General features: G+C 43.1%; 1 protein-coding gene across 1 annotated transcript in view; it reads right to left on the bottom strand.

Moving 5' to 3' along the window:
• Window positions 1–25643, bottom strand: part of LOC139567567 (alpha-1,6-mannosylglycoprotein 6-beta-N-acetylglucosaminyltransferase B-like) — a 160159-nt gene that overhangs the window by 73852 nt on the left and 60664 nt on the right. The window contains exons 6-8 of the mRNA XM_071388921.1: window positions 19545–19730; window positions 17927–18091; window positions 4427–4596 (exon numbers count right to left, since the gene is read on the bottom strand). Coding sequence (XP_071245022.1) covers window positions 4427–4596; window positions 17927–18091; window positions 19545–19730 — 521 coding nt within the window. The remainder of the gene's footprint in view (window positions 1–4426; window positions 4597–17926; window positions 18092–19544; window positions 19731–25643) is intronic.

Raw genomic sequence — 25643 nt, 5'->3', positions numbered from 1 at the left:
GTGTCTTGCTAATTGCCTATAATTTCCACCTTTTGTCTATTCCATTTGCACAACAGCATGTGAAATTTATTGTCAATCAGTGTTGCTTCCTAAGTGGACAGTTTGATTTCACAGAAGTGTGATTGACTTGGAGTTACATTGTGTTGTTTAAGTGTTCCCTTTATTTTTTTGAGCAGTGTATATGAAAGAGAGAACAAAAGAGACAGACAGAGAAGAGGAAGATATACAAGCAGGTAAAGAGAGAAACAAAGGGCATGTTTGGAAAGGAGAAGTAGAGAAAGAGACAGAGAGTTGGATTGAGTGGGGCACTTCACTTAGTCAGAAGCTCACAAAACAGTGGAATTGGCTAAGCCAACAAACCATGACTCAGCTCCAAACATCTCCTTATATCAAAGAAGCTAAAAAAAATGACTCCAAGACAACTCAATTCATAATCCCCAACACAGGTTGGCGGCCAACCACACTACCCAATACATCTCCATATGACTAAACCTGGCTGGCGGTGTTTGACAATCTCTTGTGATTTACAGAGTCTTTAGCCCTGCTTTTAGTAGCCAAACACTGGACACCGGCCACGGAGTGTCTTAACCAATGAGACAGACTTACTGGTCCGCCCGGAGACGGCGACTACTGTATCCGTCAGCACAAAAAGGGGATATATGAAGAGGTGCTGACTGGACGAGGGGAGCGGAAAGAGACACAACATTGCACCATTGACTGGAGAGGAGGTCAATGACGATCAATGGCGTCACTAAATAACTCAATAAGAAGACCGCAGGGCTGTGTCTCCAAAGGCAACTAACTTAGTAGGTAGCACTTTCCCAGTAGGTACTGTAACTGCCAATCTGGACGGGATTTGGAAGGCAGCATCATGTGACAATGCATTTGCATTCCACCGAGCGCAAGACGTTTGCTAGCAATTCATTGAACAAAATGGAAATAGCTGACACGAATAACAAGTAAACAAGTAATCCATCTCCTCAGTACCTGTCCATGGGTTAAGTTAAGTTGACATCGCCCAGAATAATTATCCTGTGGTATAGGGTTCTCCTCTCCATCTTTGTGCAAGCTTGCACGCGTGATACAGGATACCATTTTTTTGAGATAGCTTATATAAGATATTTTACTGACTGTTTAAGAATGATTAATAGCAAGAATAGTGATGTTTCACTGTAAAACAAATGTTTTTTTCTATGAGTAGGCTGACATTGTGATTCATCCATACAACTATCACACCTGTGCATATTATTAAAAGACACTGATGTTCAGGATAACATGGTTTTATATTCGTTGATAACTAATATTTAAAGGTGATATGAAGCAATCTAACTAGATAAGAGGGCCTAAGCTACTTCATCCTAATGTAAGCTAAATGCATTGGATGCAAATACTGGCGTGATAAAAGATAACATGTCCAATGTAATTCTATGAATGCATATCAAACAGGAATATATATTCAATGAAATGAATACAGCATTGCAATATTGTTGATGTCTTCCTCTCTCCTTGCAGGGGATTGGACAGATGAGCAACAGGTACCAGAGGCCCAAGCCTCAAAACCAGAAACATGTGGAGACATCAACACTTGTCATTTTGAATAAATGTTTAACATTTGTATTTGTTTTCCTGTATCTGTGCGTTAGTCCTTAAAGCACAGTCCATTCTACAAAATAAGTAATTCCCAAGTGAGGGAAATCTCAAGGAGATTAACCTCCAACATTCCTAAACTTGTTCTTTACATGAGGGCAAATGTTGTCATTCTATACAGAGGACAGGAGTACACATTTTTGTTCCAGCCCTTTACTAATACTTAATTTCAACTAAGTGTGGTCTAAAGTGAAGCCTTGTCCACAGCCTTTATATTTTAGAATGAGATTCATAGGTTACAATGTCCTGAGAAATCTGCATGATTAACAATAACATGGGTGAATCTTTTTCTATCTAACATTGTGATGATGCACACTCCTTCATAAAATCCTGGGATCTGGTGATTATCCGGGTGGCTGGGAGGTTCCCAGCACGTTCTTTACATCATCAGGGTCTGAACGTGAGAGCTGGAAGAAGCAGAGACAAGGGGGGAGAAATGAACCTCACTGATCAAATGTCAGTGCTGGTTCAAGTCACAACTACCTTTATTAATATGCAATCATTTTGTTATCAGTTTTGCTTTAAAAAAAAATATATCTTGATCAGTTGTTTACAGTAAGAGTAGAAAAACTTTGCCTCTAATTTTAACTAGTAACAACAAACCAAATCGTGCAACACAATAGGGGAAGGGAAATTGACAAGAGAAAGTTAGCTAACGTTAATGTTACGTAAACAGACACTACATGCAGCTAGCTAGCAAGCAAGACTCATCAACAGGATACACAAATAACTTGGCAGGCTAGCAAGCCTAGAATGAACAGAACACAGCTGGCTGCATTTCCTACATTTGTCATTAGATGTTGTAAAAAAAAATGTAACATGTCTGACCTCCAAACGGGTCGGACAGGACTGTTTTCTCCTGTCAAGCTAATGAAATGGAGTAATACGTGATCAGGTGTCCACTTTAGTCCCCGAAAACACATTTGCTACAGTACATGTTTTTAGCTGGCTAGCAAGTTCATCAATTCATTGATTTAAAAACTGTCTGGGTCTTCACAAATGACACATTGTTGAATTTACGATTAGACCTAGTTAGTTTGGTTGTGCATCTCTAAACAGCTGATAAGCAGGACGAGATCGCCTACTAATGTTAGCTAACTATGATGTGTTAGGTAGCTAGCTTGGCAATGGGATGATAAACAACAGTTACTCAACATTTGAATTCAAAATGTTATATGAAAGTAATTTGTTGAACATTTTAACATAATTTTGTGAATAAATAAACGATATACTTACATTTTTCAAGTTATTCCTTATTCTTCTGGAACATCTTCTCCCAAGCGGGGACTTGTGTCCACCATTAATTCAGAATTGTTTTGAATTTTCGGTGTGCCGAAAGGGGTTATGGGATAGCCTCCTCAGCGAAGGACACACGGGATGCTAAGGTGCATTGGGCACCTTAGAAATCAGGATTTTAAGGTACATTGGGATTGGGACATACCAATTTTGACGTCCTGCCTAGAAAAGCTGCCTCAAAAGGCAGAATCCTTGTCGATTGGGACACAGCCCAGGTCTGAGTTTCTGATGGGCTGATGTATTGGGTTAACTGGGGTGGTAGAGCGGGTATATTGATGTGGTTAAAACAATATTAACTATTTAAGTGGAATAGTGTCCCAGTGATAATATATCTTGCTTTCTACCTGAAAATTGGTCCTTTATCTAAAATACAGTGCCTATAGAAAGTCAACCCCTTTAAATGTTTTAACATTTTGCTGCGTTAAAATGTCATCTAAAAAGGAATTCAAATAGATTTAGGATCCTACAGATCTACACAACCTACTCCACGTTTTCAAAGTGAAAGAAAGTTATAGAAAACTTTTCTGACAGGGACTGGAGAGTTTTTTAGGATCAAAATAAATATGAAAGGAGCAAAGCCCAGGTAAAAAGTTTGAGGAGAAGCCACCTCAGTCGTCTGAAAGCCTAACCCTGAGATAGGGTTGTATTTGTCTGTGGGACAATTACACAAATGTTTATGCAAAAGACACCCAATTGGCTTTCCAAGAGCTGTTGAGTGTTCCTGAGTGGTCTAGTCTCAGTCCTGACTTAAATCTGCTTAAAAAAAAAAAAATCTGAGACAAAGTTTAAATATCGCTGTCCATCAGTGATCCCCAAACAAATTTGCTGAGCCTGCATACATGTTTCCCTAAAAGTTGTGCAAAGTTGGTCGATCCTTAATGAAAATTATTCACAACTGTAATGGCTGTCGAAGGTGCTTCCACCAAGTATTAACTCATGGGGGTGGGGACATATCCAATTATGATATTTCAGTTTTTGTTTTTGTTTTAGTTGGACAATTTTCTTTCACTTTGAAAATCTATTTGAATCCATTTTTAGATAAACTTTTAAGGCAGCAAAATGGGAAAGACTGGGGGTGTAGAATGGGGGTGTAGACCTTCTATAGCCACTGTAAGTGTTCCCATTGCAATTCTATGGATCAACATAGAATAAGTCAAAGTGATGAAATGGACAGCAATCAAATACAAACGAGCACCATCTGTCCATTGATCACAAAGCACTTTTTAACACCATCACATTGGAGGATCTGTAAGTCGCTTTGGATAAAAGCACCTGCTAATTGCCCTACTGTGTGTATTGGCCAGTAGCTGACTAAACAAAATGTAAGAAAATGGCTGTGGTCAGATCAATGAAGCCGCTTCCAATCGACCACACACGAAAACACCCAAACAAATTCAATCAATCAAAAGGTGATCGAATCAAGACACAGCCAAAACACAGTTTCCCATTAACATCGTTGTAACATTATAAGATGCTGACTCACCCCTGCAGTTCCTTGACAGACATGGAGATCTTGAGGTTGTGTCCCAGGACGTGGAGGGCTGTGAGGATGTCGGCCCACTGGACCATCTCCCCCAGGGGACCTCCCTTCAGAACCTTGGGGCTGAACACGTCCCCTGACTCCTCTGTCAGGAAGCCCACGTGCACCAGGATCTGGGGGGAAATAGAAAGAATTATTTATCTACACTATTTTTATATCATTACTTAAAAGGAAGAAGAAAACCTGAGATAAATGACACCTCCGAACGTCTGCATACATTACATTACACATCATCACGTTGTCATCATTAACAGAGCTTTAGTGCTCATCGCACGTCAAACACCCGACTCCAGCCATAACGCATGGTTTTATAAGTATCAGACGTGAACACGTGTTCAATCTCCCAGTGTACTAGACGTAGCCAGTCAGTCATTGCTAGCATACACAGAACAGGCACTGGACATCTACATTAGACCAGCGTTCCCCAACTTCTCGACCCAACAGCACACACTGTTGTTGTAGTCCGGGACAAACACACCCGATTCAACTTTTCAACCAGTCATCAAGCCTGCAAGGAGTTAAATCAGGTGACTTTGTCTGGGGTTACAACAAACGTGTACTTTTGGTTACTTGAGAGAGAGCTTTAGTGGTCATCAGCCATCCAACTAGCCTTAATAATACAGTAGACATGGTTCTCTAAGTATCAGACATGAACACATGTTCATCGTCCTAGCAATTCTGAATAGCGGAGGTGCATAAAGATGGCGGCCCCCATGTACTTACCACAAATGCCTCGTTTGCTAAGTTCGCCGTATTGTACTATGCTCTCTGTTACTCTTTATTTTTTAGCATCATTAGCGCAGTATACATGGTCCCAATTTTAAAAAACGCTAAAAGTTAACAGTGTTGATTAATTGGCACATTGAATTATGTAGCGCGCCGTCGTTAAAAAACTATATGGATAGGGATAAAACCATGACGTCATATCTGAATTCCAACATGTTTATGCACCTTCGCCATTGAGTTGCATATTGTTCTTTGAATCAATTTCAATTGTAGAAGTTGAATTGAATTTGAATTGACCACACCCCACAGGAAGCATCATTTGAATTAACCACACCCCACAGGAAGCAGAATTTGAATTAACCACACCCCACAGGAAGCAGAATTTCAATTGACTACACCCCACAGGAAGCATCATTTGAATGGAATTTGAATTAAAGGAAGTATAATTTTTATTCAATGAAATTCAAATGGGTTTTGGCTATTCAAATGGATATTATTTATGTGAACAGCAGAATTTACAATGTTAATTTTGACATCTTGTATGGTAACCAATACTATGTTAAACATATGATTTAAATATTCTAAGATAATTTTGTAGGTTGTCTATAATAATTCATACTTCACCAACATGTTGTAAAAAACTAGTCAGAAAAACTAAATTTCAAACCAAACACTCCAGAATGGAAGGGAACAATCTCACATCTCATGACAAAAAAATAAATAATCTATGAGTGATAATCTATTTGATATTTGAAATGGTATCTGTATTTCTTAAGTAATAATTGACATGTTCTTTGGGTTAAAACATGTGTCAAAGGAAATAATTTTCATGCTTCACTTTTCAGTTGAATTTCTATGAACAGCCTTGAATTCAATTTGACTTCCTTTCATTCAAATAGAATTTAAATTCTGCTTTCGGTGGGTGTGTCCAATTTAAAGGCAAATGTAAATTTAAATGCACAGGTTGAATTGAATTAAATTAACCCTGCCTCCCATTGTATTAGAAAACATTTATACCAGTTCAGAACCCAACTGTAGCTGTAATAATACAGTAATTAGCATCAGACACACAAGAGCACATGTTCATCCTCAATCAATCAAATATTTTCAATAGACAACGGCCATCTGCCTACATTACTGTTAATCATACATCTGACTCTTGCTGTAATAAAACATGCTTCTGTAATAATACACTATGGTATCAGAGACAGAACACATTGTGTATTGGACAGAGACTGCATTCTAAATGTCTCCCTATTCCCTGCGTAGTGCACTACTTTTGACCAGAGCCCTGGTGAAAAGTAGTTCCCTTAGGTAGCGAATAGGGCACAATTCGGGATGCATCCCAGAGTCAGTCATGTCAGAGAGGTGCTGGGCAGAGTAATCCTGACGAGCTAACACAGCATGGAAAGCCCTTCTGCCCCAGATAGACACACAGAGACAAACTTTCACTGGCTTTTACATGATGAGCTTATGAGAGTGGTGAGTTTGTGTGTGTGTGAGTGTGTATGTGTGTGTATGTGGTGTGAGAAAGTGTGTGTGTGTGTGTCTGTGTGCATGAGAAAGAGTGTGTGTGTGTGTGTGTGTGTGTGTGTGTGTGTGTGTGTGTGTGTGTGTGTGTGTGTGTGTGTGTGTGTGTGTGTGTGTGTGTGTGTGTGTGTGTGTGTGTGTGTGTGTGTGTGTGTGTGTGTGAGAAAGATAGTGTCTGTGTGAGAGTGTGTGTGTGTGTAAGCAGCGTGTTTCGATGAGTATGTGTGTGTCAGTCTGAACTGCTGTGGAGGTAATTAACAGCCTTTTCTCCACTCAGCGGGGCATACCTCATTAAGTTCCTGGAGGCTATTTTACCCTCGTCTCTCTTCCTCCTCTCTCTCTCTCTCGCTCTCTCTCCCTCTCTCTCTCCCTCTCTCTCTCCCTCTCTCCTCCTTTCTCTCTCTCCCTCTGCCACCTCTCTTTCCCTCCTTTCATCCTCCCTTTTCCTCTCTCTCTGTCTCTCTCTCTCCCCCCCTCTCTCTCTCCCCCTCTCTCTGTCCTGTGTGTGATGCCTGAGTCACTGTCTAATTATGCGCTAAAAGTCATAGTCAGCGGCTGGCAGGATGCTAAACAACAACACTGGCACACACCACCTCCTCCTCCTCCTCCTCCTCCTCCTCCTCTAGCCATCTCCCGTCAGATTGTATGAGCGCCAGAACGGAGGGAACGGAACTCAAAAGAGTGGAATTAATGATCCGGATGAGATTGATTTGTCTCATTAATAAGCAAACGATTTCACTCTCCTGGTCACCCAGGTCGAATTAAAAAGTAGTCTGTTATTAGAAAGTAATTAGGATGAAAACAGTTACACACAGCGGCACTCAAGGACAGGAGATAGAAATAGATTCGGAAATAGACACACAGTAATACACAGACCCATAGAAACATCCCTGCCATAGACAAACTTCAAAACCAGCTCATACCAGTTCTCCATGTCTCATCTCTGCTGGCTTCTAAGCCCCGAAATGAGTGTGTGTCTGTGTGTGTGGGTGTGGGTGTGGGTGTGTCGAGAGAGTGTCTATGGGATGCATAGTCGAGCGAATCGAGGGCCAGCGAATACGCGACTGGTATGAAATGAAATATCACACTGATTTAATAAGCTTTCCATGTTAAACTTGTGCTTCATAAAAAAAGTGAAGTGCAATTAAATTACAGTTTGGGTGGCAGATGGCAGATGACTTCAGCCCTGAGAATGCCTTTGGCCAAAAAGGGGGATATCACACTGATCTGGCAACCACGGACTAATGCAGAAACACTGGTGTGGAGGGAGGAATTTCAGTTCACACGCTGGAGACAGCCCTCTATTGCTGAGTGAGTAACCTATTGGGTTGGCTCTGGTAGTGCTGGTGTGGTACTGTAGAAAAACGGGATTTGTCTTTTGGCTAATGGGTAGCATTCATCTCAATTTGCCAAAGTGAATTCCCCTCCACTGAAGTATAAATGGGAGGCAGCTTCATGAAACACACTGGAATGATGTTGGAAATGTAACCTTGATATTTAACCTTGAAGTAGGTTTTCGACTGCGGAGGAAGTTGCAGAGCGTTCTGTGTGGCGCATACGTTGGATTTATCGAACGTATGCGTCAAACTGTAGGCGTAGACGGCTTGACAGAAATGGTAGCAGAAGGTGAACGTCGAACTTTTGTTGGACACATATCCAGACGATGCCGCCCGCGTACCATTTTGCACAATGACGCTGTCGGTGTGATCAAGGCGTAAGATCCGGTTACACATTTTACACATACTGTGCATGCCTGCATGCATACACACACAGCGACTCAGTTACCTCACCCCCTGTGACTCCCTAAGGAGTCTGAACACGCATACGGAGGTATCTGTTTATACAGTGGACTTCTGCCGCTCCCTGAGGGTCTCTGTCTGTGTATGTGTGAACATTTGTGCATCCATGCGTCTGTTTCTCCCTCTGACAGCGAAAGAACCCAAGGAACGAAGTAGGAAGAACACTCTCTGCAACAGAAAACCACAATGGATCCAGAGGCAAAGACGGCTACGAAACAGACGGTGAAAGAACAGAGACTACCTTATCTTCAACTCAACCACCTGCTTCCCTGTACCCTTACACACCATCTTACCACCTGCACATACTGCTACACCTTCTATGGTGTTAAATTCAACTTCCCCCTCCCAGTGGCACTGCTACAATATAATTGTCATAGTCTCTAATAGTGATAAAGTGACTGTAGGACTGGCAAAGAGAATGTCTACTGCTGATAGGAACTTTGGAGTGAGATTGAACACGCACGCACGCACGCACAGTGGTGGAGTGCAGCGCAGTGTGAGGAAGATAAGTCATCTGTGAAGCTGCAGAGGGAGGACATAGGGGAACAGCACTGTGCACCAGTCTTGCTCGGCGGCCGATGTGTATCACTGACAAGTCGGTGACCTTGATGTGTGTGTGTGTATGGGTACGTGTGTGTCAAATGAAGTGTGTGTCGCAGTGTGTGAGTGTCTAAACTAATGGAGGTGTTGAAAGTGTGTGTGTCAGTGTGTCAGTGTGTGAGTATCAACTTAGTGTTTAAGTGTGTGTGTGTGTGTGTGAGAGTCTAAACGTAGTGTTTTTAGTGTGTGTTTGATTCTAAACTTTGTGTTTTAAGTGTGTGTGTGTGTGTGTGTGTGTGTGTGTGTGTGTGTGTGTGTGTGTGTGTGTGTGTGTGTGTGTGTGTGTGTGTGTGTGTGTGTGTGTGTGTGTGTGTGTGTGTGTGTGTGTGTGTGTGTGTGTGTGTGTGTGTGTGTGTGTGTGAGTCTAAACTTAGTGTTTTAAGTGTGTGAGTCTAAACTTAGTGTTTTATGTGTGAGTGAGTGAGTCTAAACTTAGTGTTTTATGTGTGAGTGAGTCTAAACTTAGTGTTTTAAGTGTGAGTGAGTGAGTCTAAACTTAGTGTTTTATGTGTGAGTGAGTCTAAACTTAGTGTTTTAAGTGTGAGTGAGTCTAAACTTAGTGTTTTATGTGTGAGTGAGTCTAAACTTAGTGTTTTAAGTGTGTGTGAGTCTAAACTTAGTGTTTTATGTGTGAGTGAGTGAGTCTAAACTTAGTGTTTTAAGTGTGAGTGAGTCTAAACTTAGTGTTTTATGTGTGTGTGAGTCTAAACTTAGTGTTTTAAGTGTGAGTGAGTGAGTCTAAACTTAGTGTTTTATGTGTGAGTGAGTGAGTCTAAACTTAGTGTTTTAAGTGTGAGTGAGTCTAAACTTAGTGTTTTATGTGTGTGTGAGTCTAAAGTTAGTGTTTTAAGTGTGAGTGAGTGAGTCTAAACTTAGTGTTTTATGTGTGAGTGAGTCTAAACTTAGTGTTTTAAGTGTGAGTGAGTGAGTCTAAACTTAGTATTTTATGTGTGAGTGAGTCTAAACTTAGTGTTTTATGTGTGAATGAGTCTAAACTTAGTGTTTTATGTGTGTGTGAGTCTAAACTTAGTGTTTTATGTGTGAGTGAGTCTAAACTTAGTGTTTTAAGTGTGAGTGAGTCTAAACTTAGTGTTTTATGTGTGTGAGTCTAAACTTAGTGTTTTAAGTGTGAGTGAGTGAGTCTAAACTTTGTGTTTTATGTGTGTGAGTCTAAACGTTGTGTTTTAAGTGTGAGTGAGTCTAAACTTAGTATTTTATGTGTGAGTGAGTCTAAACTTAGTGTTTTATGTGTGAGTGAGTCTAAACTTAGTGTTTTAAGTGTGAGTGAGTGAGTCTAAACTTAGTGTTTTATGTGTGTGAGTCTAAACGTTGTGTTTTAAGTGTGAGTGAGTCTAAACGTTGTGTTTTATGTGTGAGTGAGTCTAAACTGAGTTTTTTTAGTGTGAGTGAGTGAGTCTAAACTTAGTGTTTTATGTGTGTGAGTCTAAACTTAGTGTTTTATGTGTGTGAGTCTAAACTTAGTGTTTTAAGTGTGAGAATGTGTGAGTCTAAACTTTGTGTTTTAAGTGTGTGTGAGTGTGTGAGTGTGTGCGTGTGGTAGTGACACTACAGTGAAGCGCTCTCTATAATACTGTGTGTCTCCAGTGCTCAGCTCCACTCATCGCTAACACGCTAACCCCAACAGAATACTAATGTTTAACCTGGTGCCCGTTAGCAGGGTGGTGTGTAGGGGGGGGGTTGCGTGCCTGTGTGAGCGTGTATGTGTGTGTGTTCGGGCACCTGTTGCGCTCTAACAAACCTGCGTGCCCACACACTGCCCTTCCACCAGCCAGTCCGAAGGGCACAGATGTCTGAGTGAGGGGGTTGGGGGGTGAGGGTGGCACACAGGCTGGCACTGCCAACTACAGCCTCTACCCTCCCCTTTACCCCCCGTCCCATCACGGCTGCATACTGTATCTTACCCCCTACTGTAGGTTGTAGGTCAGTCTACTCTCTAAGAAACACCAAGACTGATGAGGTCATCACACACACACACACACACACACACACACACACACACACACACACACACACACACACACACACACACACACACACACACACACACACACACACACACACACACACACACACACACACACACACACACACACACACACACACACACACACACACACACACACACACACACACACAATGGGTCTTTAAGTGCTAGGATTGTTTTGTAAAGAACAGCATACATAGACTCAGCCGTGAACACTGCTCATCAAACAGCCTGGAATTGAAGGGAGAAATGCAGTCCATGCTGGTCTCCCATAGCTCTCCTATACGCTCTTAGAAAAAGGGCGGCAAAAGTTTTTTTCGGCAGTCCCTATAGGACTGGTTCCAGGTAGAACCCTCATTGAGACATATGCACTCACTGCACTGTAAGTCTCTCTCGATAACAGCCTCTGTTGAGTGGCGTATATAGTGTGTGGACGTGTTTAACTATTCTTGTGGAGACTTCTGGTCCCCACAAAAATAGTTCAACACACTCAGGAGACAGGATCTTGTACTTTCTGTCTGTCTGTCTGTCTGTCTGTCTGTCTCTCAATCGAGGTTCGTCAGAGCAGGAATGGAACTTTTTGAAACCCCACTCTTTCCAAAGGTAGTCGGTTCAATTCCCTCAGGGATCACATACATGAACTAGAACTATATGCACTCAGTATGCACTCACTGCACTGTAAGTCTCTCTGGATAACAGCCTCTGTTGAGTGGCATATATTATAGAAAATGTAAAACGGTGCACACAAGACACACACAGACAAAGACTCCTCTATTCCATGCTCTCCTGGGATCCCTTCCCTGTCCCTGTTTCTGCCACTGACAGGTGAAATAATGGTTATTCTCTCTCTATGTCTCTCTCCTTCCCTCTCCCTTTGTCTCTCTCTCCTTCCCTCTCCCTTTGTCTCTCTCTCCTTCCCTCTCCCTTTGTCTGTCTCTCCTTCCCTCTCCCTATCGCTCTCTCTATCTCTCTCCCTTTGTCTCTCTCTCCTTCCCTCTCCCTATCGCTCTCTCTATCTCTCTCCCTTTGTCTCTCTCTCCTTCCCTCTCCCTTTGTCTCTTTCTCCTTCCCTCTCCCTATCACTCTCTCTATCTCTCTCCCTTTGTCTCTCTCTCCTTCCCTCTCCCTATCGCTCTCTCTATCTCTCTCCCTTACTCCCTTTCTATCTCTCTCCGCTCCAGGAAGTTATTCCTTTTCCCGGAGCATACACAATAAACAAACCAAACAAACTCAATCAAGGGAAACATAATTTAATCCCCAGAACATTTTGGAAGGTTAAAAAGTGAACCGGAGAGGAATACTAAATTGGGATTGCATCAGTGGAGAGAGTCAGAGACAGAGGCAGAGAGGGAGGAAGAGCAGGATCGAGGAAAAGATAGGCAGCACAGGGGTCAGAGTTAAACGGTGGCAGGCTGCTTTTCCTCAATTAAGAGGACTCCCAAGTGTTTTATTATTTAGTTCTTTAGTTCCTGACATGTCGTCTACTGGTGGGGTAGACACACAAGCATACCAGAGAATGACAGTCAACACCTGATCTGGGATCAGATATTATCCACATATTAAGCACTCCATCACGGGGCTGTACACTGATCCCCGATCAGTATTAATCAGCACACAGAGCAGCCTCTGTCTACCAATTACGTCATGATAAACAGCTTTGGACCAGCGCACTAAAACTGCAGTTAAAGCATTGAAACATCTGGTGTAGAGATAGCACAGTATCACACAGTCGGAGAGAGGAGGAGAGGACCGATCTAAAATAACAAATCCACGTCATGCGTTTGAGGCACAAGACGGCTCCATTAATCAATACTGTGGAGGCTCTGTGTGGATGGACGCCCATCTGAGGCCTGCTGGCTTCTTTTAGAGAGAGAAACGGGCAGAGACAAGATGTGAGGAGTGAAGGATGAGGGCCTGTTCTTTTATCACCTCTCGTTCGCGCCATCTTTCGATTTCTCCAGTCCTCTCTCTCTCTCTCTCTCTCTCTCTCTCTCTCTCTCTCTCTCTCTCTCTCTCTCTCTCTCTCTCTCTCTCTCTCTCTCTCTCTCTCTCTCTCTCTCTCTCTATGCTGGGAATTGTATGAGCGTATGCGAGTGTTGTCTGGAGTTTGATCTCCTGTGTTTTCCTTCTTGTTTTCCTTTTCTTGGTGGTTTTCATTTTTCTATGCATGATTAAGGTGATTATTTATTTGTTGTGGTAGAATTTTCTTGGCGGGGATGGCAACCCACATGGGGGCGCCGTCCCTGTCACTTCGGCACGGCTTTAGGTGTGTTACTGAAGCTACTGTCACTGTGGAGGAGTTTCTGGTCGCCGTAGGAGAGACGGTAGGCTATGAGAATGTTGCTTATGCGTCGCAGATGAGTGAAGCGGTGGTGGCTTTTCTTAAAGAAGAGCGTCTTGTTGATCGTATGGTTGAGCATGGCGTACTTCTTAAAGGTATGTTTATTCAAGTTGCGCCGTTTTTTTCTCCGTCAACAAGGGTAACGATTTCAAATGTACCACCGTTTATTCCCGATGAGCTATTGGAGCGCGAGTTATTGAGGTGTGGGAAGTTTGCAAGTTCAATTAAGATTGTCCCATTGGGTTGCAAACACCCAGCTTTGAAACAGGCTATGTCGTTTCAAACACCCGGCTGTTATGCAGCAGAAACACATTGTTGTAGGAGGTAAAGACAGATCTGGGGAGCCATTTTCTCAGACTGGTGAGGAGATGCCCGGTACGAGTGATGGGGTACAGGAGGGGGTTCATGTGGAGCTAGTCTCCCAGGTAGTGGAGGAGATGCCCACTACGAGTAATGGGGTTCGGGTGGGGCTAGTCTCCCAGGTAGTGGAGGAGATGCCTGGTACGAATGATGGGGTGCAAGTGGGGAGTGTTGAGAGTGATGTGGCTGAGATGAGTCAGAGGTCTGTGGCCTCAGTTGAGGAGGATCAGGAGAAGGATATGGATATCACTCTTGATATGATAGCAGCTGGCGACGACTCAATTTATAATCTAGAGGAGATAAATGGGTTCCTGGAGCCGACTTTTGGTAAATCTGTGAAATTTGCCATTTTTTGTTGTTGATGTTGATGAGTTTGTGAGGTCAGCTGTGGTGTTACAGAAGACGGTGGGGTTAGGACAAGTTGAGTGTGAAGAAGCTTTTTCCCTTGAGGAAATGTGTTACTGCTGTCACGGCAACGAAAGGTCGTGGGAAACGTGGTCAGGTTAAGAGAAAATGAAAACTGATGATGATCATGCCTCATAGGGTGTGTTTCTTCTCTTAGTCTGGTTTCTCTGTGGTGTCTTCTGCTTCTCCTTTCTCTTTTCTACGTGGAGGTACTAAGGGGAGGTTCTCTCAGTATTAATGGGGGAAGGGACAGGAATAAGAAGGCTTGGGCGTTAGAAGTAATAAAACAGAAAAGGCTTAATGTAGATTTTCTACAGGAGACACATAGTGATGAGGCTAATGAGGTTGACTGAGGTATGTGGTGGGAGGGGCAGCGTATACTCAGTCATGGTACTCATTTCAGTGCTGGGGTGGCAATTTAGTTTTCCCCAGGCTTAGGGGTGACTGTGGTATCTACAACAGAGATTGTCAAGGGTCGTGTTTTGTTGGTCAAGGTGCATGTTATGTTTTCTTATTTTTATTTATTTTTATGTTTATGCTCCTAATGAGGGTACAGAGCGTATTGCCTTCGTCTCCCTGATGGGTAGGTGACCACGGATGACAGTGAAATGCCGTAGATTTCTACTCTGCCCTCTATAAGGCGGAGGATTGTGATTCTCTGTGTACTAAACAGTTGTTACATGGACTTCCTCAATTGGGCCCTGAGCAGAGAGCTGCTTTGGACTCTGACATTACTCTGAAGGAGCTGTCCACAGCAGTTATGCAGCTCTCATCAGGCCGAGCCTCTGGCATCGATGGTTTACCATCTGACTTTTGGGGGTCTATTGGGGGGGATTTTTATGAAGTGGTGTGTGAATCTTTTCACGAGGGTTCTCTTCCTGTATCCTGTCAACGTGCTGTGCATTCATTGTTGCCAAAAAAAGGGGGATTTGGCTTTTCTAAAAAAGTGGCGACCTGTTGCATTGCTGTGTGCAGAATATAAAACCGTATCTAAATGTCTCTCAAACAGGTTGAAAGAATATCTGGGGGTGTTGGTCCAAAAGGACCCGTCTTACTGTGTACCTGACCACTCTATTGTTGATAACTTGTTTCTAAGAAAATACGTTTTAGACATTTGTAAACTGTCTGATGTGTGGGTTTACTTTCTTTCGATCAGGAGAAGGCTTTTGCCCATGTGGACCACCAGTACTTGTTCAAAACAATGAAAGCATTTGGGTTTGGGGATGTTTTTAAAAATCTTGGATGAGTTTACTGTATGCTGGGCCCTTATGTATGGTGAAGGGGTGGTGTGAGTTGCCCCATCCCCGTCCAAAGGGGTATCAGGCAGGGATGCCCAATTTCAGAACAGTTATATTGTCTGGCAACGGAACCAATGCTTTGTTTTTAAGAGCGAGGCTTACTGGTTTCTCTGTGCCAAGGGTAATGAAGGGTCCCACGATAGCACTGTCTGCGTATGCAGATGACGTGACAGTTAATATTATAGGGGGTGAGGATGTTAAGGTTCTATCAAACACTTTAAAGGTGTATGAGGGGGCCTCCTCAGCTAGAGTCAATTGGGGAAAGAGCGAATCGCTGTGGGCAGGTCAGCTCCAGATGGGGTCCGCTCCACGGTTACCAGGGGGGCTTCAGATAGGATCCGCTCCACGGTTACCAGGGGGGCTTCAGATAGGATCCGCTCCACGGTTACCAGGGGGGCTTCAGATAGGATCCGCTTCACGGTTACCAGGGGGGCTTCAGATAGGATCCGCTCCACGGTTACCAGGGGGGATTCAGTGGGGCAGAGATGGGATGAAGACAGGGTGTTTTCTAGGCTCCGATGTCTTTCAGAAAAATAACTGGGAGGGTGTAGTGGAGAAAGTGTGTGCCAGATTGTCAAGGTGTAAATAAGTGCTACCTCAGCTGTCTTATAGGGGAAGGGCGCTGGTAGCCAATAATCTAGTTGCCTCTACCCTGTGGCACAGACTAATGATTTTACAGCCATCAGAGGTTTTTGATACAAGAGCTTCAGAGGACCCTTGTCAATTTCCTCTGGTCGGGACAACACTAGATTAAAGCTGCAGCCCTGTACCTGCCACTGCACGAGGGTGGGCAAGGCCTGGTGGACATTTCTTTCAGGATCATGGCTTTCCGGCTTCAAGCAGCCCAGAGACTGTTGTGCGATGTACAGTGACGGTTCTAGCTGGGTCGACAACAGCCTACACATTGATGAGGAGAGCGGGCTGTTTGGGCTTAGACAAGCATCTTTTCCTCTTTAAAGCTAGAGGGGAGTGATTTGTCTGGCTTGACTACATTTTATGAGTCTGTTATGCAGAGTTTTTGTCAAGTCCCGTAAGGCCGGCACGCCACCAGAGATGTGGCTTTTTGAAGAGCCTCTTTTTCACAACACTGCCATCCAGTCCCGTGCTCTGGGTTCAGCCATCCTACGTTCATGCCTGTTAAGTGTGGGGCGTACCAAGCTGGGTCATCTGATGCGGAGCAGGAGCAGATTGTTTGGAGGAGCTGGGAGAAAGAGCGGGGATCCGATCATCTCGCCTACTGAGGAAGGTCGTCGCTGAGGTCTGCGATTCCTTGCCAATACTTCAATCGGCAGTATGTGACTGACACTTCCAATTCTGATCGATGGACGGAGGGTCTGGATTATACGTTCCCTGCGCTGAATGTCAGTGCTGCAGCGGGGGCATTCGAGGAGGACGTGGGGATGCTGCTTTCCTTCCATACCCCGGAGCTGGGGGAGATCAAGGCCGTGGGAAAGAAGGCTGTGTACAAAATCTGTGTAAAAGTGTCCTGTGTTTCTTCCCTGGAAGGAGTCAAATCGACAAGGTGGGCGGTTGTGTTTGCCTATTGAAAAGAGGACGGCTGACCTCCAATGGAGGATAATACATGGAGCCATAGCCATTAACATGCATCTGGTACACCTGGACCCTACTGTTGGGGAAGGGTGTCCATTCTGTGCTGAGTCTGAAACTCTGGCACATCTGTTCTGACAGTGTCCCAGGTTGGTCAGGATGATTGACCTGATCACTAGCTGGTTCTCAGCTCTGTGAGAGGTTTTCTCTTCCCAACAGTTTAAATTTGGGCTAAAGTACAGGTTTAGTCGAAGGAGTGTAGTTATTTTGCTTAATTTTGTGTCAGGGGCAGCTAAATTTACAATATGGAAGACCCAAAAGAACAGTATTCGGGGACAGGGGTCTGTGGATGGGGTGGGAATGCTGGAGGGGATGTTGGAGGAAAGACTAAGGGTTGAGTTTGCCTATTACAAAATGGTTAACAACATTGATCTGTTTATGAGTATATTGGGTATTCAGAGGCTGATGTGTTTAGTTACTGTGGAGGAAGATTTGGTGTTGTGTTTTTAACTGATGTGTAACCATGGTTTTGCTTGAGTGTTCATTGTGTTGTGGGTTCCCAGACCCAATAAAGGTTATTTAAAACTCTCTCTCTCTCTCTCTCTCTCTCTCTCTCTCTCTCTCTCTCTCTCTCTCTCTCTCTCTCTCTCTCTCTCTCTCTCTCTCTCTCTCTCTCTCTCTCTCTCTCTCTCTCTCTCTCTCTCTCTCTCTCTCTCTCTCTCTCTCTCTCTCTCTCTCTCTCTCTCTCTCTCTCTCTCTCTCTCTCTCTCTCTCTCTTCTCTCTCTCTCTCTTCTCTCCTCTCTCCTCTCTCCTCTCTCTCTCATCTCTACCTTCTTCTGTTCCCTCCAGCGTTGGCGCAGCTTGGCGTGGAGGCGCTGGGCGGCCGTGCCCCACTGTGATGCCAGCCTCCTCATGCGGCGCTTCATGAAGCTCAGGGACTCTTTGCCCGTGCCGACCTGGTCTAGCAGAGATGACAGGTCTGTACGGAATGCAGCCTATAGGGAGGGGGAGGGAGAGAGGGAGAGAGAGAGACAGAGGTCAATCCCCCCCCATTTTTATCTTAAAAAAATGTATATTATCTAAAATCCAAAACAATAAAAGCCTATAACTTTACAGAGATGCAGAGAGAGTGTAAGTAGTGAAGAAAGACACAAGAAGAGGGTGAGAGATGGAGAAAGTGTGGGAGGAAGGATGAGGAGAGAGGTCAACTGGAGCAAGCCTACAGATATACTGAATACGGCATTACATGATAGCTACCCACACAGGCTCCTCTCCCACACTCCCTCTGCAATAGGAACACAGTAGTTTAGAGGAGTGTGTGCAGCCTGTGTTCTCTGGGGAGATAGTACTACAAGTTAAGTCTCTAGAGGAACCTGTGCTAGTTAAACGACTATGACTATGCAGTCTAAACGTCTTTCTCTCTCAGTCCATCACACACACACACACACACACACACACACACACACACACACACACACACACACACACACACACACACACACACACACACACACACACACACACACACACACGCCTAGATTATCTGGCTAACAGAGCCACTACTGTAATTAGGAATGTTGCCAAACACTAATAAGCCATTCAATACTAAAGTACAGCAGAGAATTCACACAAACACACTCAGCATTCACACTCACACACTCAGATCACACACACACACACACACACACACACACACACACACACACACACACACACACACACACACACACACACACACACACACACATAGACTGTGCAGGGATTGTTTAGAAGAAATAGCACATATTGACTCAGCCTTGAACACCGTTCTGCAAATAGTATCAGGCACTGAGCTGTATGTTTGAGTGTAAAGAGTTCATCTGCGCTGCGTGTGGAGTTGGCTATACAGCCGTGCAATGAGAGAGGGAGCTGAGGGAGGAGGTGGAGGAGAGAGATGAACACCGTAAAACAATTAGCAGAGAACGCGGTCATGTGCTCATATGAATGTGTTTTCATATCTACCATGCGAGCTTATACAGTGCAAGCATGAAGATTCATTCGTCTATTGGCTGTGCTCTTTTGAGTGTGAATTAGTGTGTGTGAGTGCTTAAACATGTACGCTTTAGCCATGCGTCTCTTTGCAGGGCTCGTGTGTATATGGGCATCTGCTTTTGTGAGTGCATGAGTCTTCCTTTGTGTGTGTATGTGTGTGTGTGTGTCCCTCTTACCAGTCTCTTGACAGTGGTTGTTCAGTGTCTGTGTGTGTATGAATGGTAGGAAGGGTTCTGTGTGTGTAGGAAGGGTTCTGTGTGTGTATGAATGGTAGGAAGGGTTCTGTGTGTGTATGAATGGTAGGAAGGGTGTATGAATGGTAGGAAGGGTTCTGTGTGTGTAGGAAGGGTTCTGTGTGTGTATGAATGGTAGGAAGGGTTCTGTGTGTAGGAAGGGTTCTGTGTGTGTGTGTCTCACCTGTCTCTTGGTGGTGGCGGTCTGGTGTGAGTGTGTGTGGACGGTGAGGGGGCTGCTGTGGTTCCTCCAGGCCAGAGGGGGGCAGAACCACTCCACCTCGCTCAGGTAGATAAGGAATGAGCAGTCGGAGCCGTCCACCCCGTAGAAGGCATAGCACGGGTCTGACGTCCAGCGGGCCCGCATCCACTGGTGATACACAGGTCAAAGTTTAATGGTCAGGTTACTTTGACTTTGTTAAACACAAATAAAAATAATAAAATAATTGCCACAGGTCATATTAAAACAAAAGGGAGTTTTCTACTCCTTGGTCATAGATTAGATGTACTTAAGTTCAAATGTACAGATGGAATTGCAGGTTATAAGTAATTTTCCCACAGATTTTTTCACTGAGCTAATTTCAGGTCTGCTGAGCGCGAACTTGAATGTTGTGAAAGTTCCGTGCCACTTCCAGCGCACGGTTACTATGAACACTGAGGCTGTACCCGCTTTAACTTACAGTTAAAACAGTGGTCAAGTAGGCTACTGTAGCTATTTGATCATAATGAAGGCCTACCAGAGTGGCCTACCATCAAAAACAATGAAGAAAATGCATCCCATCACATTTTAACATGGAAATAGCTGTTCTATCATTCAGCCTACAGTAGCAGCCACTGTGTGATGTTCAATGTTGGCCGACATTCCAAGAGACTTTTGAGAGAAAACATGCAAGGCTTCACATTAACCTGTTTATCCACTTGTCCTTCAGACAAGGAGGGGACTGACAATGTTGTTGTGTTGTTGGATACATGAAACCGCTTTACAAAATAAAATGACTTAGTACAGTTTTTTCCAACTGCTTACACACAAAATCTTTTCATGTCACACGGTTTTTGAAACCTCTCACTCAAAGTGCAAAACTACACACCAAATATCCAAAACCATAAGCTATTTCTCAGCCTTTGACTCAGTTGTTAATTGCATAAAACACTTTTTTTCAAAACACTACACACAATTCTCTACCTAAAACACAAAAATCTAACAGGAAGTGACTTGCTTTCCTTTTCCAAACACAACCAATCAAAATGCTACACTTATTCACCAGGTCACGCACACACTCCTCACATGTGCAAACACGAATAGCTTAACTGATCACTAACCAATCACTGCTTTACTGTAGTATAGGCCTATAAATAGGTCAAAGGTCAGATTACCTGTTTTGAACAATGGATGCCAACAATGGACAGAGAGCAAGAGGAGTAGGAGGTAGAGGAAGAGGAAGAAGAGGACGAGGGCAAAGAAGAGAAGGAAGGAGAGCCATCTCTGATGAGATTAGGGCAACACTTGTTGATCATGTGATCAACCACGGTTTGACCATGAGAGAGGCTGGACTGAGAGTCCAGCCCACTTGAGTCGATTTACAGTGGCGTCCATAATTCGAACCTTCAGAAATGAGAACAGGTATGCAACTATCTAATTACTATTTTAGCATTACAGTAATGTACTGTAAAATACGTGTGACTGCATAGTATTGCATAAACATGTGTAACTAAGCCATCCATTTACTGCACTCCATTGAATGAATGAGGTTGGTTATCATGCTGTACTACATTTTTTTGTACATTGTTTACAGTTCCTATGCTGAACACATACTGTGTTTGAATTCTGTACAGAGTGGAAAGGCAAAGACATCATGGAGGACGAGGACGCTTGTTTACAGATGTACAAGAGACTGCAATTATAAATATGGTTTTGGCCAACAATGCAATTAGGATTCGAGAGATAAGAGAGCATATCTTGAATAATGACACCATATTTAACAACATCAATGCTGTAAGCCTGTCGACCATACAACGCATCCTCCAACGGCAGAGTGACGATGAAACAACTTTACAAGGTGCCATTTGAGAGAAACTCTGACAGAGTCAAGAATATGCGACATGACTTTGTAGAGGTATGTATGCAACACTACTTCCAGTACTTCAGACATACCATATTTACTCATCTGTATATCCTCTTGTCTGTTACAGAGAGTATTGGAGCTGGATGCCCATGTAATTCGCCATGAATTTATTTATGTGGATGAGGTTGGCTTCAACCTCACCAAAACCAGGCGCCACGGAAGAAATGTAATAGGACAGAGGGCAATTACCAATGTCCCTGGACAGCGTGGGGGTAATATAACTATGTGTGCTGCCATCACTCAAAACGGGGTCCTCCATCACAATGCCACACTGGGTCCGTACAACACCGGCCATATGCTCACTTTTCTGGATGCAATTTACACAATGCTTGTCCCTGATCCAGATCAGGAGCCTGCTAGATTTGTGGTTTTATGGGACAGTGTTAGTTTTCACCGGGCTGTTCTGGTCCAAAACTGGTTTGCCACCCATCCACAATTTGTAGTTTTGTACCTACCCCCATATTCACCTTTTCTAAATCCCATAGAGGAATTCTTCTCAGCCTGGCGCTGGAAAGTGTATGATCGCCAACCCTATGCCCGCATGCCGCTTCTCCAGGCAATGGAGGACGCATGTGGGGACATAGAGGTTGCCTCTGTCCAAGGTTGGATACACCATGCTAGGAGATACTTCCCTCAATGTTTGGCAAAAGAAAACGTATCTTGTGATGTGGACAAAGTATTGTGGCCAGACCCAGGCCGGAGAAGAGATGAAGCGTAGCTTGGCACTGGTGACTACCCCCCCCCTACCAATTCCTGGACTGCCCCCCCGGGACCCCACACACACAATTGTGTTCTTTACTGTATTCTAAAGAATATACTTTTGGTTTACATATGTTTATGGTTTTGTTGTATGCTCTGTATACAACAGTAACGTTTGGCCTAATAAATATTTTCTGTTTCTACATTGCATTGGTGTTTACAGTGTACTTGTTACCCCTCTCAGCAGATTACTTTCACTGTAGAACATTGTATTGATATGTAGATATAAGCCTATGAAAGACCAAAGAGCTTTAGATTTAGAACAACAGTGTTTACATGGTATATCCAAAAATGTACTATTATGAAAGCAGTGTTTGCCATTTGATGCAAATGCTTCATTCTGACGTGTTATGGCATTTTGAATGCAGTGTTACATTTTGAAGCAGATGTGAGGCATTTTGCATTTTGTGTGTGCAGTTTTGGGAATTGTGTGTAGAGTTTTGAAAAAAGGAGACAGTTTTGAAAACGTGTGTAAGCAGTTGGAAAAAACTGTAAAATGCACCATTATTACAGAGAATCAGACAAATTATGCTAACCTCCGCCTATTGGCTACTTAGCCTGTTGAGGACAGAGGGCGCTGTTTTCACTTTGGGGGAAAATCGTGCCCAATTTAAACGGCCTCGTACTCAATTTTTGCTTGTACAATATGCATATTATTATTACTATTGGATAGAAAACTCTCTAGTTTCTAAAACCGTTTGAATTATATCTGTGAGTAAAACAGAACTCATTTGGCAGCAAACTTCCTGATCAGGAAGTGGAAAATCTGAAAACGATGCTCTGTTCTAGGGCCTGCCTATAAATGGGCTTGATACGTATAAGTATACATGCACGTCATACACCTTCCACTAGATGTCAATAGGCAGTGAGAGAAGAAATGGAGTGTTTATCTTGGTCTGAGGTGGAATAAAAGCTCTTGGCATGACGTGTCACCCATTTCCTGTTTTCTGGAAAGCGCGAGAAGGAGCCTGGGATTGCCTTCTGGAAAGCTGTCGTTATAGACCACTAATATCTCCGGCTTTGATTTTATTTGATAAATGTGACAATATCATCGTAAAGTATGTTTTTTCAATATAGTTTTATTAGATTATTTACATTTTTTCGGGACGTTAGGCGTGTTGCGTTGTGTGCCTTTGTTCAGGAAGGAGAGCTTCGCGCTACTTTGCTAGCTTTCTGTGCTAATTGACTGGAGAAGAGGACGTTCTAAAACCAAACAACGATTGTTCACGACAAAGGACCCCTTGTACAACATTCTGATGGAAGATCGTCAAAAGTAGGACCCATTTTATGATGCTATTTCATATATCTGTCGAACATGTTGTACTAGTAGTTTGCGCCCAGATTTTGGGCACTCTCGCTATAACATAAGCTGGATGTCGTAATGAAGTTATTTTTAGAATTCTAACACGGCGATTGCATTAAGAACTAGTGTATCTATCATTTCCTATACAACATGTATTTTTTAGTCATGTTTATGAATAGTTATTTGGTCAGAATAGGTGAGTTTTAGAAAAATATCCGCACATTCTGGGAAAAAGATGCTACGTTAGCACAATGTATAACCACTGATTTCAGCTCTAAATATGCACATTTTCGAACAAAACATAAGCGTATGTATAACCTGATGTTATAGGACTGTCATCTGATGAAGGTTTATGAAGGTTAGTGAAAATTAATATATTTTGCTGGTTTATTCGCTATCGCTAACGTGCCTATTGCTATCGCTAACGTGCCTTGATGAATGAATGCGGTAGTGTGGTAGGCTATTGTAGTAAGCTAATATAATGCTATATTGTGTTTTCGCTGTAAAACACTTAAAAAATCGGAAATATTGGCTGGATTCACAAGATGTTTGTCTTTAATTTGCTGTACACCATCGATTTTTCAGAAATGTTTTATGATGAGTATTTAGGTATTTCACGTTGGTCTCTATAATTACTCTGGCTGCTTCGGTGCTATTTTTGACGGTAGCTGTGATGGTAGCTGCAATGTAAAACTGATTTATACCTCAAATATGCAAATTTTTCGAACAAAACATAGATTTATTGTGTAACATGTTATAGGACTGTCATCTGATGAAGTTGTTTCTTGGTTAATTTGGTTGGATCTTGGTTAGTTATGTTGGTTTTGTGCATGCTACCTGTGCTGTGAAAAATGTCTGTCCTTTTTTGTATTTGGTGGGGGGCTAACATAAATATACGTGGTGTTTTCGCTGTAAAACATTTTAAACATTGGACATGTTGGCTGGATTCACAAGATGTGTATCTTTCATTTGCTGTATTGGACTTGTTAATGTGTGAAAGTTAAATATTTCAAAAAAATATTTTTTGAATTTCGCGCTCTGCCTTTTCAGTGGAATGTGGGAGGAGTTCCGCTAGCGGAACCCCGGAGCCAGACAGGTTAGCATATTCAAGCCTGTCTCAAAATACAAAACTGCACCTTTAAGACAAAAAAAGACTGTTTACCTGACTTGCTTTTCAAAGATGGCTAGAAATGTACACGTTTTGTGCTCTTACAGGAAGCAATCACTCCCCCATTGCTGACTACAAATGATCGATAACTGGGCTAATAACTCACTAACTAGCAAAGGATATGAACAAATGTGCACACATGGCTACATGTAGCTCTCTCTTTAATTTCAAAACAAGCACATCTACTCACGACCGCTCATGCTGTAAACATAGTCCAGTTTAAAGTGATTGGCACAGATCCATATATGGCAAAGGACTATTTGCATATAGGCCTATTCCAGCTCTGATTGGTTATGCCTCACAAGTCTGTGTAGAGTTCTTTACCGCACCTGCTGTCTCTAACTGAATGATCGGCTATGAAAAGCCAACTGACATTTACTCCTGAGGTGCTGACCTGTTGCACCCGCTACAACCACTATGATTATTATTATTTGACCCTGCTGGTCATTTATGAACGTTTGAACATCTTGGCCATGTACTGTTATAATCTCCACCCGGCACCGCCAGAAAAGGACTGGCCACCTCTCAGAGCCTGGTTCCTCTCTAGGTTTCTTCCTAGGTTCCTGCCTTTCTAGGGAGTTTTTACAAGCCACCGTGCTTCTACATCTGCATTTTGTGACATCCGCTGATGTAAAAAGGGCTTTATAAATACATTTGATTGATTGACTCATGCATATCAATGCAATAGAATCCTACACCGATGCGTTCTACCTACAACAAAATCTCTTTGTTTTGTTTCGGTATGTTGCATTGATTCAATCACAATTCCCAAGGCAAAGGGAAACGTTGAAAGTGTAAACAAAGGGGGAAACCTCTATAAAGTTGAGTGAAGTTCAATCTCGTGCTTCTCTGCACGGGCTGATATTTATTCTGCACTGCAGTCCTCGGGAGCTTAGAGGGAACATTGGTAATAAGATATCAGGAGAATCT

This window comes from Salvelinus alpinus, chromosome 2, assembly GCF_045679555.1.
Source record: "Salvelinus alpinus chromosome 2, SLU_Salpinus.1, whole genome shotgun sequence".
NCBI classification, from domain to species: Eukaryota; Metazoa; Chordata; class Actinopteri; order Salmoniformes; family Salmonidae; genus Salvelinus; species Salvelinus alpinus.
The sequence above is the reverse complement of the archived record's forward strand: the minus strand, read 5'-3'. Positions and strand labels throughout refer to the sequence as shown.